At 44.7% G+C, this 15,142-nt stretch overlaps 1 protein-coding gene across 3 annotated transcripts in view; it reads left to right on the top strand.

The window, feature by feature from the left end:
- Positions 1–9,292: 9,292 nt before the first annotated feature.
- Positions 9,293–15,142, top strand: part of sirt6 (sirtuin 6) — a 40,687-nt gene continuing 34,837 nt past the window's right edge. The window contains exon 1 of one of the 3 annotated variants that reach the window (XM_072244611.1): positions 9,293–9,437. In XM_072244611.1, coding sequence (XP_072100712.1) covers positions 9,372–9,437 — 66 coding nt within the window. In that variant the 5' untranslated portion in view covers positions 9,293–9,371. Of the gene's footprint in view, positions 9,438–13,133; positions 13,335–15,142 lie in introns of those variants that run through there. The other 2 variants (XM_072244612.1, XM_072244610.1) reach the window with 2 other exon arrangements.

Here is a 15,142-nt window from a genome sequence, read left to right as displayed (position 1 = left end):
AGGAGGAGCTGGGACATTTGCAGAGGCTGGGCATTATTGACCCCATCCAGTTTTCAAGGTGGGCGGCTCCCAATGTTCCAGTTTTGAAGGCAGACAAAACGGTGAGGATATGTGGGGATTATAAGCCTACAGTGAATCAGGTATCTAGGCTGGAGGAGTACCCATTGCCACGGGTGGATGATCTGTTTGCGACCCTGTCGGGGGTAAGCTGTTCACAAAGCTGGACATGAGCCATGCCTACGAACAGCTGCTACTCGACGAGGATTCAAAGGAGTACATCACAATTAATACCCACAAGGGATTATTCAAGTACAATTGCCTGGTGTTTGGAGTGGCGTCCAGCCCTGCCATTTTTCAAAGGACAATGGACACTTTGCTACAGGGGATTCTGCAAGTAGCAGTGTACCTTGATGATATTTTGATCACGGGGGCCATGGAGGTGGAGCATCTGGCTAATTTAGAAAGGGTGCTGAAGAGGCTCTCAGGCGTAGGGCTGCGGTTGAAATGCGGAAAATGTGTGTTCCTGGCATCGAGTGTGACTTACCTGGGACACAAGATCACAGCTGCGGGGTTTTGCCCTGTGGAGGACAAAGTGAGAGCTATTAAGGAGGCCCCGAGCCCCAAGACCATCACGGAACTCAGATCATTTTTGGGCATGGTGAATTATTATGGCAAGTTTCTTCCTGACATCTCAAGGGTTTTGACCCCACTCTATAAGCTGCTTCACAATGACACTAAGTGGCAGTGGTGTGAAGAGCAGGAGAAAGCTTTCAAGGAAGTGAAAGAACTCCTCCACTCAGCGAAGCTGCTTGTTCACTATGACCCAGACAAGGACATCACCCTTGTATGCAATGCCTCGCCCTATGGAGTTGGGGCAGTTCTCTCACATGTAATGGAGGACCATTCAGAGAAGCCTATTGGTTTTGCTTCACGAACCCTGACAGCTGCTGAGAAGGGTTATTCACAGCTAGACAAAGAAGGTCTGGCCATTGTTTTTGCAGTCAAACGCTTTCATTAGTACCTTTATGGACGCGTATTTACAATTTATACGGACCATAAACCACTGATGAGCCTGTTCAATGAGACTAGATGCATCCCACCGCTAGCCTCAGCCAAGATACGGCGTTGGGCTCTTACATTGTCAGCCTACCAGTATACTATAGTGTACAGAGCAGGTGGGGATAATGCAAACGCCGATGCACTGAGTTGACTACCTTTACCTGAGACACCTGTTACTACATATGTGCCTCCAGAGACTGTGTTTTCATTGGAGAGGCTGTCAGAGACACCTGTAAAGGCGACCGAGATCAGGCAGTGGACAGAGAGGGATCCAGTCCTGTCCCAAGCCAAGACTTTTCCTTTACAAGGTTGGCCCAGAGTCGCGGAAGGAGAAGAACTGAGGCCTTATGCCAAACGCAAGACAGAACTCGGTCTGCAGGATGGCTGCATTTTCTGGGTGGGTGGGGTGGGAGGGGGAGGGTCATCATTCACAGATTGTGGAGGAAATTCACGAGGCTCACCCAGGAGTGACTCAAATGAAAAGCCTTGCAAGATCCTACGTTTGGTGGCCAAGAATAGATCAGGATCTGGAGAGCAAGGTAAAATCATGCATGCAATGTCAGACTAATCAGAATATGCCACCACCAGCTCCTTTGCATCCATGGGAGTGGCACTCCTGGTCTAGGCTACATTTGGACTTTGTTGGCCCTTTTATGGGGCAGATGTTTCTTGTGAGGGTAGATGCGCATTCTAAATGGATCGAAGTTCACATCATGAGTAACATCACAGTCCCCTCAACCACAGACAAACTCAGGCAAGTGTTTGCAGTCCACGGGTTGCCTGACACTCTGGTCACTGCTAATGGCCTGATGTTCACCAGTGAGCTGTTCAGTGAGTTCATGCAGCAGAATGGCATTCATCACATTCGGACGGCCCCTTTCCACCCAGCCTCCAATGGCTTGGCTGAGTGGGCTGTTCAGACAGTGAAGGAAGGCCTGAAGCGGATGACAAGGGACTCTCTTAGCACTCAGCTTTCACATTTCCTGTTTAAATACCGCCTCACGCCACAGACTACAACTGCACGCACTCCAGCAGAGATGCTGATGGGGCATAGACCTAAGTCAAGATTGGACCTGCTGCGCCCGGACATGAAGGCAAAAGTGGAGAGAAAGCAGGAAAAGCAGAAGGAGGGACATGATCAACAGGCGCGAGACAAACAGTTAAAACCGGATGACAATGTCTATGGGAGAAACAATCAGCAATGGCTGCCTGGGGTTATTCTTAAGCAGAGTGGTCCCGTCTCCTATGTTGTTAAGCTGACTGATGGGCGTGTTTTCCGCAGACATCAGGACCATGTGCGCCTGCGTCATGATACCGGCTCAGAGGCAGACAGTTCCATGGAGTTTCCATTTGCGAGACAGACTATGGTGGAAGCATGTCCACCAGGGACTTTGCCAGAGGGCGAGACACTGGCAGAGGGGTCGGGGTCCCCTGAAGGAGACCCAACACCAGACCCACCCAAAACACCATCACCAGCGGTGCATGTGGGGTCACCGGGGGTAGTGCACAGATCACAGCACACTTGTAAACCTCCTGACAGACTGAATCTTTGACGGGACAGTTTTTTTTTGTTGTTGTTAGATTGAATATTGAATCTGTCATGTTTTCCAGATGTTTTGTATTGGTAAACTGTTGCTGAGATACTAGTATAAGTTTTCAGGGGTACGCAAGTTAATAACACTAGTTTTATTTCCTAGTTTTTTTTACATTTGGGGAATGTTGGATTTTAAAGGGGGAGAAGTGTTGTAATGTGAGCATTATTGAAAGTAAGTTAATACTAATTAGGATAATGGGGGGGGGGGGGGTTTACTTCCATTCTTTTTACTTCCAGTGTGCTTTGTATATAGTGTTCCTGCCATGTCGTATGGGTTGTGAAAGCCTCTGTATATACATAGCTGTTTTGACGTTCGAGATAAAGTTATTTCTTTGGGCATGAAGTTGTCGAGTGTGCCTTTTTATAAGTAGAAGTTACCACACATTCCTATGAGCAACAGATATATTTTCCTCTCTTTCTGCTTTTAGTAAAGGTTCTTTCATAAGAATCTTAAGTTTTTTTGATGCCATTCATTGCAATATGGAGGCATAGTTACCATTTTCAGTGATTTTTTTATCTATTTTCTGAACAAAATTGACTTATGGAAGTCTGTGTACAAGGAACCCATTTGTTAACTGAAGACGGCCAATACTGCAATCAGTTCTGAGTAACAGTATAAATTTTCATTCAGAATATCACAGGGTAATCCACATAGAGTAGTTAGGGGAGATAACATTAACGGAAGTTTTTGAGAAGGTAGAGAAGCAACCACTTAATGTAGTCTCCGTAGACCTTTGCAAGGCTTTAGCCAATGTCCTATATGTCAAGAAATCAAAAGCAAATGGTATCCAAAGGAGAGTGGAAAATTTAATTGAAACCTTGCTCATGTCTGGAAGCAGAACCTAAGGTTTTTTTTGAAAACGTAACTGACTTACCAATACTTTATTGCATCTTTAAGCAAGAGTACACTTCAGCAGCTCATCAATCTTCTCACACCACTTGTTAAGTTGGAGAACAAAAAATATCTTTCGCATACACATCAGGAGCAAATATGAGATAAAATTATTAGAAGATACTGCTATTATTATAACAGGGTTTATTTGCTTACTTTTATTGTTTGCATGATTTGGTTATTTTTGCACATTGGCTGCTCGACGGTCTTCTTTTCTCATGGGTTCTATTGGGTTTCTTTGTTTTGTGGCTGCCTAGAAGGAGACAAATCTCGAGGTTGTATATAGTATACGTATTTTGATAATAGATGTATTTTGAACTTTAGAAAAATGCCTTCCATGTTCAATACTTCTGGAACATTCTGCCTAAAAAGATGTAAAGACAGAAACCTGCATCACACTTGTGCTATGAAAAAAAAACTGGTGAGTTCAGATGTTAGGTTTTAACCTGAAAAGTCGACTATGCACTTCCCTCCACAGATGCTGCTCGACCAGCTGAGTTTCTCCACCCATTTGTTCCCTGCTCCAGAATCCTGCATTTGCCACATCTCCAGGAACAATCCAGGGAGTCGCATCAACTGCTATGTCTGTCAACCCAAAAAAGGCTGTGGAGAATCCTCCTCAAGTTTGGCAGTTCTCAGAAATGCCAATCCTATACCTGCTGCATAATGGCATGTGAGCCATGATTTGAACCGAGTTTCACCAAAAACCCAATCACAGTACAGATCGAAGTCCAGCTCAGATATGTTATTGCTCCAAAACTGCTCTCAATTTATTCCTGAACAAATAACATAGAACTGAGCAGCTCAGTGCAGGCCTTTCAGCCCACGATGTTGTGCTGACCTCTCAGCTCAATCCAAGATTAGTCTAACATTTTCCTCCCACATAGCCCTCCATTTTTCTTTCATTCATGTGTCTACCTAAATGTCCCTAATATACCTCTCTCTATCAGCACCATCGGCAGCACGTTCCATGCACCCACCACACTAGTAAAAACCCGACCTCCAACATCCCCCCTGTACTTTCCTTCAATCACATAAAATTATGCCCTCTCATATTAGCCATTTCCAACCTGGGAAAAGGTACCAGCTGTCCACTCTATCTATGTCCCTCGTCATCCTTACCAAGTCTCCTCTCCTCCTCTTTCACTCAAAAGGATAAGGCTTTGGACTCAAAAGGCATGCTCTCTAATCCAGGCAGCATCTTGTAAATCTCCTCTGCACCTTCTCTAAATCTCACAGCAGTGGTTGTACCACACTCCCAACAAGCTTCACATTAAAGTGGAACTGAGCGACGGGCGAATTGCGCCTACTCCAGACAAACGTCACCATCACTTCAGTCGAGCTACAGTAGCCACAAGACAATAATGTATCTGTACTTTCAAAGGCAAGCTTCAAGACATTATTAACACATTCAATAAAGCTACAAAATAAAGGCCCTCTACCACCCTGCAATCATTGCACAAAGCTCCCCTCTGGCAATAAATGTCCACGTCAGATGATAATAGCTCAATTTCTCCTTTTGTTTATTGTTGCCTTGGGCCTATCTCCCTCTGTAGCTTGTATTTCCTGGCCCCGAATTCATTAATAAACAAGGCTGGTAGAGACTGTGTATCTACAAACACCATTTCCAGAAAAGTTGGGATTTTTTCCAAAATGCAATAAAAACAAAAATCTGTTATATGTTAATTCACATGAACCTTTATTTAACTGACAAAAGTACAAAGAAAAGATTTTCGATAGGATTACTGACCAACTTAATTGTATTTTGTAAACATACACAAATTTAGAATTTGATGGCTGCAACACACTCAACAAAAGTTGGGACAGAGGCATGTTTACCATTGTGTTACATCACCTTTCCTTTTAATAACACTTTTTAATCGTTTTGGAACTGAGGCTACTAATTGTAGTAGATTTGCAATTGGAAATTTTGCCCATTCTTGCTTGATATAAGACTTTAGCTGCTCAGCAGTCCGTGGTCTCCGTTGTCTGATTCTCCTCTTCATAACGCGCAATACATTTTCAATAGGAGATAGATCTGGACTGGCAGCAGGCCAGTCAAGCACATGCACTCTGTGTCTACAAAGCCACGCTGTTGTAGCCCGTGCAGAATGTGGTCTGGCATTGTCCTGCTGAAATAAGCATGGACGTCCCGGGAAGAGACGTCGCCTTGATGGCAACATATGTCTCTCTAAAATCCTAATATACACCTCAGAGTCAATGGTACCTTCACATACATGCAACTCACCCATGCCGTGGGCACTGATGCACCCCCATACCATCACAGATGCTGGCTTTTGCACCTTTCGCTGATAACAATCTGGATGGTCGTTTTCATCTTTGGCACGGAGAACTCGAGGCCTGTTTTTTCCGAAAACTAGCTGAAATGTGGACTCATCTGACCACAGCACATGGTCCCACAGTCTTTCGGTCCATCTGAGATGAGCTCGGGCCCAGAGAACTCGCCGGCGTTTCTGCATAGAGTTGATGTATGGCTTCCTCCTTGTGTAATACAGTTTCAAGTTGCATTTCTGGATGCAGTGACGGACTGTGTTGAGTGACAATGGTTTTCCAAAGTACTCCCGAGCCCAGGTGGCTATAATTGTCACAGTAGCATGACGGTTTCTTAGGCAGTGCCACCTGAGGGCTTGAAGATCACACCCATTCAGCAGTGGTTTCCGACCTTGCCCTTTACGCACTGAGATGTCTCTGAATTCTCTGAATCTTTTCACAATATTATGTACAGTAGATGTTGAAAGACCAAAGTTCTCTGCAATCTTGCGATGAGAAATGTTCCTTTTGAACTGATACTTGAATATTCTGTGCACTTTTCAATCTTACTTTAACTCTATCCCAACTTTTGTTGTGTTTCAGCCATCAAATTCTAAATTTGTGTATGTTTACAAAATACAATTAAGTTGGTCAGTAAAACTATCAAAAATCTTTTCTTTGTACTTTTGTCAGTTAAATAAAGGTTCACATGAATTAACATATCACAGATTTTTGTTTTTATTGCATTTTGGAAAATATCCCAACTTTTCTGGAAATGGGGTTTGTATATTGCACCCTCAAAATGAAGGTTTTCACACCTTGATACCACCAATTTCAGTAGATCTCATTCACATTGGCTTGTTTTATCTCATGGCCTGGTTAGTGAAGTTTTTCATGTGGCTGTTGGACTCGTAGAACAACTACAATTTAACATTTGCATGTGCAAGGCAGATAAATGTATCAGCCTATCATAAACTAAACACAAGAGATTCTGCAGATGCTGGAAATCCACAGCAACATACACAAAATGCTGGAGGAACTCAGCAGGTCAGGCAGCCTCTGCAGAAATGGATAAGCAGTCAATGTTTCATGCTGAGACCCTTCAACAGGACCGGAAGTGGGGGGGGGGGAAGATGCCAGAATAAAAAGATGGGGGGGGCAGGGGAAAGGGGACAAGCTAGAAGGTGATAGGTGGAAAGGTGATAGGGCATCAGGAGGAGGTGCTAGGCAGGAGAAGAGGTAAGAGGCCAGAGTGGGGAACTGAGGAATAGGGGAAGGGGAGGAAAAAAGTACTGCCAGCAGGAGAAATCTATGCTCATGCCACCCGCTTGGAGGTTACCTAGACAGAATATGAAGTGTTTGTCCTCCACACAAATGAGGAGGCCATGGACTGACATGTCAGAACAGGAATGGGGATACGGGTTAAAACGGTTGGTCACCGGAAAATTCCACACTTTGCAGATGGAGCAGTGACGCTTCACAAAGCAATCCCCTATTTATGCTGGGTCTCACCAGTGTTGAGGAGGCTACACAGGGAGCACTAGGTACAGCAGACGATCCCAACGGATTCGTGGGTGAAGTACTGCCTCACCTGGAAGGGCTGTTTGGGGCCATGAATAGAGGTGAGGGAGGTGATTGGGCAAGTGTAATATTTCTAACGCTTGCAGGAAGAAGTGCTAGGTGCAAAATTAATGGGGAGGGATGAATGGACAAGGGGATCACAGAATCATAGTATCAGCAATTGTGTAGCTACAGTCTCAATGATTTTGTATTAGATTATTAGCCATCTGTTCTACTATCCATTCCCAGTAACCAGAGTCAAATACTGGAGCATTTTTTCTTTTATTTGTACTTCATCATCAACCATGATCTAGCACATTTTACAGAGGTATCCATAATGAGCATGGAAGATCAAATTGATCTTTTACTAACTGATTGCTTATGATTTCTTGGGCATTTGATTCAGCTTTCCAAAAACACCAGAGTTGAAATTGTGTTGCTGAAATTGATTGATTGGGTAGATCCAAAAGAGCTAGCATGGCTTCAGATTGGGAAGGTGGGGGGGGGGGGGGGGAGGGTAAAATATTATTAGGAAAGGATTATTTATTTTCCACAAATCACTCGATTTTACAAAGGGTGGAAACATTACCATGAATAAATATGGGAGCAATGTTTGCCAGTAGAGTCATGTAGAAGTACACTTGAGGTTTCCGGCTCTGCACTGACAAGGCCAGACGTGGCCTTACTTGGTCCTTACGCAGCCAGTACTCAGATAACACAATCTACCAGTGATGTTCTTAAAGACTGACACAGTTACTCCCTAGTTAGTACTTGCCAGTTTCTGAATAAGTTTTATTGTATCTTGCCAGTTACCTTGTTTAGAGTTTTTAAAAGGTCAGCAGTGTCAATCCGATATAGTTTTGAGCAGAGTGAGATCCGACATTGATACTACAAATAGATTGCTAGAGTCCAGTAAATAATGGCAATTGTCTTCTCAGAGATTGACCTGAACACTTCCAGTAATATTCATGTTTAGGTTATGCTCAGGCTGGACTCAATTTCAATAAAGATGCTTGCTTCTGTATCCTAGTTTTTCCACATATGCAAATTTGTGTGTCTCCATTGTTGTTAATAACATGGTATAATGGTTAAAAATCCTGAGATTTTGTTGGGGACTATCTAAATACTTTCTTTAACAAAAGGGAACTTCTTAAAAAAAAGAATTTTCAACATCTCAAACAACAGGAATTCTGCAGATGCTGGAAATTCAAGCAACACACATCAAAGTTGCTGGTGAACGAAGGGTCTCGGCCTGAAACGTCGACTGTACCTCTTCCTAGAGATGCTGCCTGACCTGCTGCGTTCACCAATTTCCAACATCTGCAGATTTACTCTTGTTTGTAACTTCTTAAACTATTTTCTTAAGGCCGTAATGAGAGCTGCCCAATGGCCTCCTCCCCACTGTGGTCTAAGACAAAGAGGGGTAGCCTCTTCAACCACCCGCCCCTCCAAATGTCTCAGTCTGTCCTAATGCTCAGCCTTTAAACGTGACATATATATTCCACGTTTCTGAGCCGTGACATATTTGTCCCAATGCAGACTGAGGCCTGGCTTTTCCTGTCCGCTGCCCGTTTCTAGTCGTGTCCTTTCCTTTGAAGTTCCGGTCCGGCCAATCTTCTGCTTGTCGCCGTGATGGTTTTACCATCGGTTCCTGTCGGCCGACCACAGGCAGCGCTCTGTCCCCATCCCCGTCCCGCCGGGGTAAAATACTGCCTCACGCATCCTCCCCGCCCAGGCCGTGAGTGGCACCGCAGCATCCCCAAGGTCACCAGCAGCCATGCGCGACAGGCCACGTTACGTCAGCAGATAGACGCCTTGCGTCAGTGGGCGTATGTGCGTGTCCACGTGACGGCCGATGTCACGTGACTCCATTGCCCAGCCGAGCGCCCTGACGTGACGTCAGCCGGCTGACGTGCGTAGCGTCACGTCGCTCGTTCGCCGTCTGCGCGTTGTGTTTGTGTGCGGAGTCGCTGCTCGCTGCCCTTCGGTCGGACCATGTCCGTCAACTACGCGGCGGGGCTATCGCATTACGAGCATAAGGGCAAGTGCGGCTTGCCCGAGGTAAGGGAGGTAGCGCCGCTGTCCTGCCTTTCCCACATCGGGGTCGAGTAGCATTGGGTCGGATGAGGCTGGTCCCGGCCGTGACACAGGCCCCGGGCCAGAGAGGTGCATTGTTTGGATCCCAGTTGTCTGTGGAGTCCATTATTCTCCCAGATAAGATGCGGCGTTGAGAGGTCAGAAAGTGAGGGATACCTTAGAGCCCGGTGACAGCGTTAACATGCAGGTCCAGGGATCAGAAACAAATGACACGTTAGCCTTTACTGAACAAGTTGGAGAAAGAGAGCTATTCATGTGGGTTGTCGAGGAGATATGATGTGAAACATTTGTTCCCTTACCTAAGAAGGTTTGCATTTGCTTTGATCAATTCCTGAGCTAAGGATGCCATATGAGGAGAGGTTAGAGAATCAAAGCTGAAAATATCGGGGAAAAAACTACCATAGAAAAGTACAGCACAGAAACAGGTTCTTTGCCCCATCTAGTCTGTGCTAAACTATTCTGCTGAGGCCCATTGACCTGCACCTGGAATATAGCACTTCATACCCCTCCCATGTATGTATTTATCCAAACTTCTCTTAAATGTTGAAATGAAACGCACATCCACCACTTCCACTGGCAGCTCTCACCACCCTGAGAAAAAGTTCCCCCTTGCATTCCCCTTAAACATTTCAACCTTAACCTGTGACATCTAGTTCTAGTCTTACACAACCTCAGTGGAAAAAAAACCTTCAATCTTATCTTCCTGTACATACGTGTCCACAAGTGTACACAATACTCCAAATTAGACCTCACTAACATTTTAAGCAACTTCAACGTAACATCCCAACTCCTATGCTCGATACTTTGACTTATATGCTAGAAGCTCTCTCTATGACCCTATGTACCTGTGACGCCACTTCCAAGGAATTATGGATCTGTATTCCCAAGTCCCTCGATTCTACCACACTCCTCAGTCCCATGCCATTTGCTGTTACAGTCCTGCCCTAGTTTGTCCTCCCAAAGTGCATTACCTTAGACTTGTCTGCATTAAATGTCAGGCAGCATCTGTGGAAAACAAAATAATCAGCATCATGGGTTTGCAGCGTTTAGGCTCACAGAACCAAAACAATGATTGCTACTCTTTTTCACAGATGCTGTCCTCTACTGAGTTTTTCTACCAGTTTCTGCTTTGAATTCAATTTCATTTTTATTTATATGTTGGGGTGTAAGGGCTTGTGTTCCTTGATAATAATAAAGGAGGTTCGTAAAGGGTAGTTGATCAGATACTTTCCCCTGATTAAAGAGAATGGCCTTGGTATAATAGGTCACAATGAGGAGGGGAAATTTCTTCACTATGAATTGTGAATCAACTTATCAGACCATAAGATGTAGGAGCAGGATTAGGCCATTTGGCCCATTGAGTCTACTCTGCCATTTCATCTTGGCTGATCCATTTCCCTCACAATCCCAATCTCCTGTCTTTCATGCCCAAATAATCAAGAATCTATCAACCTCTTCCTTAAATATACCCAGTGACTTGGCCTTCACAACCACGTGTGACAACAAATTCCACAGATTTACCGCTCTGGCTAAAGAAGTTCATCCTCATCTTCATTCTAAATGGACGGGCCTCTATTCTGAGGCTTTGTCTTCTGGTCTTTGACCCACTCCCACCACAGGAAACACTCCACATCCACTCTGTCGGGCCTTTCAGTATTCGGTAGGTTTCAAGTCCTCTTGAAATGAATGCTAACATTGCATTTGCTTTCCTCACAACCAACTCACCTTCTCACTGACTCAACCTGCAAATTAACATTTAGAGAATCCTACACAAGGATTCCCAAGTCTCTGCATCTCAGATTTTTGGAATTTTCTCTCCATTTAGAATATAGTCTACATTTTAATTTATTCTACCAAAATACATGACCAGACACCTTCTGACACTGTACTCCATCTGACACTTTGCCCATTCTCCTAATCTGGCTAAGTCCTTCTGTAGCCTCTCTGTTTCCTCAACAGTACCTGCCCCTCCACCTATCTTCATATCATCTGCAAATTTGGCCACAAAGCCATCGATTCGGTCATCAAAATCATTGTCATATGTAAAAAGAAGTGGTCCCAACACAGACCCCTGTGGAATGCCATAGTCACCCGCAGCCAACCGGAAAAGGCTCCCCTTAATCCCACTTTTTGCCTCCTGCCAATTAACCAGTGCTCTACCTTGCTGGTATTTCTCCTGTAATACTGTGGGTTTTTGTAAAGCAGCCTCATGTGATACCTTGTCAAAGGCCTTGTGAAAATCGAAGTATACAACATCCACTGATTCTCCTTTGTCTCTCCTGCTTGTTATTTCTTCAAAGAATTCCAACAGATTTGTCAGGCAAGATTTTCCCTTCAGGAAACTATGCTGACTATGGCATGGTACCCGTACCTGTAGCATGGTACACTCCAAGTACCCGAAACCACATCCTTAACAATTGACTCCTACATCTTCCCAATCACTGAGGTCAGACTAACTGGCCTATAATTTTCTTTCTTCTGTCTCTCTCCCTTCTTGAGGCATCGAGTGATATTTGCAATTTTCCAGTCCTTTTGAACCATACCAAAACTAAGTAAAATTGTGGAGTGGAGATTGCAGACCAGCCATCATCATAAATTGTTGATCAAGGTCAAAGATCTATATGGCTCAGCTCTTGTTTGCATTTAAGTTGCTGGTGAACGCAGCAGGCCAGGCAGCATCTCTTGGAAGAGGTACAGTTGACATTTCGGGCCGAGACCCTTCGTCAGGACTAACTGAAGGAAGAGCTAGTAAGAGATTTGAAAGAGGGAGGGAGAGGGGGAGATCCAAAATGATAGGAGAAGGCAGGAGGAGGAGGGATGGAGCCAAGAGCTGGACAGGTGATTGGCAAAAGGGATATGAGGGGATCATGGGACAGGAGGCCCAGGGAGAAGGAAAGCGGTGGGGGGCGGGGACCCAGAGGATGGGCAAGGGGTATAGACAGAGGGACAGAGGGAGAAAAAGGAGAGAGAGAGAGAAAGAATGTGTGTATATAAATAAATAACAGGGGGGGTAAGGGGGAGGTGGGGCATTAGCGGAAGTTAGAGAAGTCAATGTTCATGCCATCAGGTTGGAGGCTACCCAGACGGAATATAAGGCGTTGTTCCTCCAACCTGAGTGTGGCTTCATCTTTACAGTAGAGGAGGCCGTGGATAGACATATCAGAATGGGAATGGGACGTGGAATTAAAATGTGTCGCCACTGGGAGATCCTGCTTTCTCTGGCAGACAGAGCGTAGGTGTTCAGCAAAGCAATCTCCCAGTCTGCGTCGGGTCTCGCCAATATATAAAAGGCCACATCGGGAGCACCGGACGCAGTATATCACCCCAGCCGACTCACAGGTGAAGTGTCGCCTCATCTGGAAGGACTGTCTGGGGCCCTGAATGCTAGTAAGGGAGGAAGTGTAAGGGCATGTGTAGCACTTGTTCCGCTTACAAGGATAAGTGCCAGGAGGGAGATCAGTGGGGAGGGATGGGGGGGACGAATGGACAAGGGAGTGGCGTAGGGAGTGATCCCTGTGGAAAGTGGGGGGGGGGGGGGGAGATGTGCTTAGTGGTGGGATCCCGTTGGAGGTGGCGGAAGTTACGGAGAATAATGTGTTGGACCCGGAGGCTGGTGGGGTGGTAGGTGAGGACCAGGGGAACCCTATTCCTAGTGGGGTGGCGGGAGGATGGAGTGACAGCAGATGTGCGTGAAATGGGGGAGATGCGTTTGAGAGCAGAGTTGATGGTTGAGGAAGGGAAGCCCCTTTCTTTAAAAAAGGACATCTCCCTCATCCTGGAATGAAAAGCCTCATCCCGAGAGCAGGTGCGGCGGAGACGGAGGAATTGCGAGAAGCGGATGGCATTTTTGCAAGAGACAGGGTGAGAAGAGGAATAGTCCAGATAGCTGTGAGAGTCAGTAGGCTTATAGTAGACATCAGTAGATAAGCTAATGTCTGCTATAGCATCTACTATAATATATGTCTACTACATGTATGTTGCTTGAATTTCCAGCATCTGCAGAATTCCTCGTGTTTACGTTCTTGTTTGCATTTGTTCTCTTTTCCATGCTTTAAGCATTTTTTGCTACCAATGGAATATCCTTCTCAGTCTCCTTTTTTAGGTCTTATTAAGTGACATTATCGGATTAGTATTGTTTGCTTTGTATTACCCTTTAAACTATTTATCTGAAATGCATCCGGGGTGCCGATAGCATTCATGGGATCTTCTGAAAGAAGAATAAACCCATTTAACTGCAGGAGAATCAGTCCACAGCCATCCTACAAACAATTACTGCCTCCTTTGAACAATGAATATTCTTTCACCTTCATTATCTGAAATTGATGAAGTTGTGTTCATTGTTAGAAAACTTTGGAGGGGAAAAGCTTTTTGTAGCATCTTCACTGCTTCGGATAACCTTAAATGCTTTTCAATCGATGGGTTATTTCTGAAGTTCCCCCTTTATTAGTGTGTACACAGCAATTGAGGGTGTTCCCTAACTTTCTCCTTGTAAAAGCTTAAATGTATAAAAGGAATGAGTTTCATGATGCCTATTTCAGGAATTATAATGTGTTAGAATTCCTCCAAGATTCCTTCAAAATCGGCTTGGATTTATTATTGATTTATATAGAGATATATTATTGATTATATAGAGACACAGTGTAAAATAGACCCTTCTGACCCTTCAAGCCACACTGCCAGCAACACACCGATTTAACCCAATGTTATCACGGGACAACTTACAATGACCAATTAACCTACTAACCAGTACGTCTTTGGACTGTGGGAAGAAATCGGAGCACCCGGAGGAAACTCACACATTCATGAGGAGGACCTACAAACTCATTAGATTACCAATGAAGAAAGCACTCCAAAACTTTAAATAGAAAATGGTGAAAGCATTCCGTAGGTCAGGCAACAGGCAGAAAGAGAAACAGTTGACATATCAGCTCAGATACCCTTTGTCAGAACAGTAAAAGAAGCTAAAATAGTTTATTTAATTTTCAGAGAGGGTAGAAGTGATGGATAGTATAAAGGAAACATCTCTGAAAGGGCGAAGTCATGGTTGCCATGATGAAGCAATCGGTTGATAGGGTTAATAGAGACAGAAAGAGGGAGAGAGATGGTCAGCATGCCAGACTGCACTACTAGAGGGAGGAAAATTGCATTATTATTTCAGACAGAACCTGGTGGTGTAGTGGTTTTGGGTTTGAATTCAGGCGGCTCCTTGCACGCTTTCCATCCATACTGGGTTGAGCGTCGAGCTAGCAACTCGGCTTTGTAAAAAACAGCAAGGTTGCCACCTGATGCACCTCAAGACACAGAACGGAACAGCAATTACAGATGGTGGGGGGGGGTGGCTTAGAGCAACACTGGCAATTTCTGGTTCAAATACTGGGCATTTCTCACAGATCTACATTTTATAGCTTTAACACGCATCTTAGTGTTTCTTCCTTCTCTCTAACAATCCTGATGCTGCCTTCAGCAGCTTATAAACTATGCAGTTCTGACTTCATCTTATCAGAGAGATTCCCATTGTATTCATCCCATATTGCCCTCTGTAACCTTAAGCTATCTTGGTTTCTTACTTTTCCAGTTCTGATGAACTGTCTTCAGCCTGAAACATTAAATCTGTTTCTTCTTCCACAGAGGCTGCTGAGTGTTTCCAGCATTTTTTGTTTTTATTTCAC

The sequence above is a fragment of the Mobula birostris genome, chromosome 26 (assembly GCF_030028105.1).
Source record: "Mobula birostris isolate sMobBir1 chromosome 26, sMobBir1.hap1, whole genome shotgun sequence".
In the NCBI taxonomy this organism is placed as follows: domain Eukaryota; kingdom Metazoa; phylum Chordata; class Chondrichthyes; order Myliobatiformes; family Myliobatidae; genus Mobula; species Mobula birostris.
This window is presented reverse-complemented; position numbering and strand designations above follow the sequence as displayed.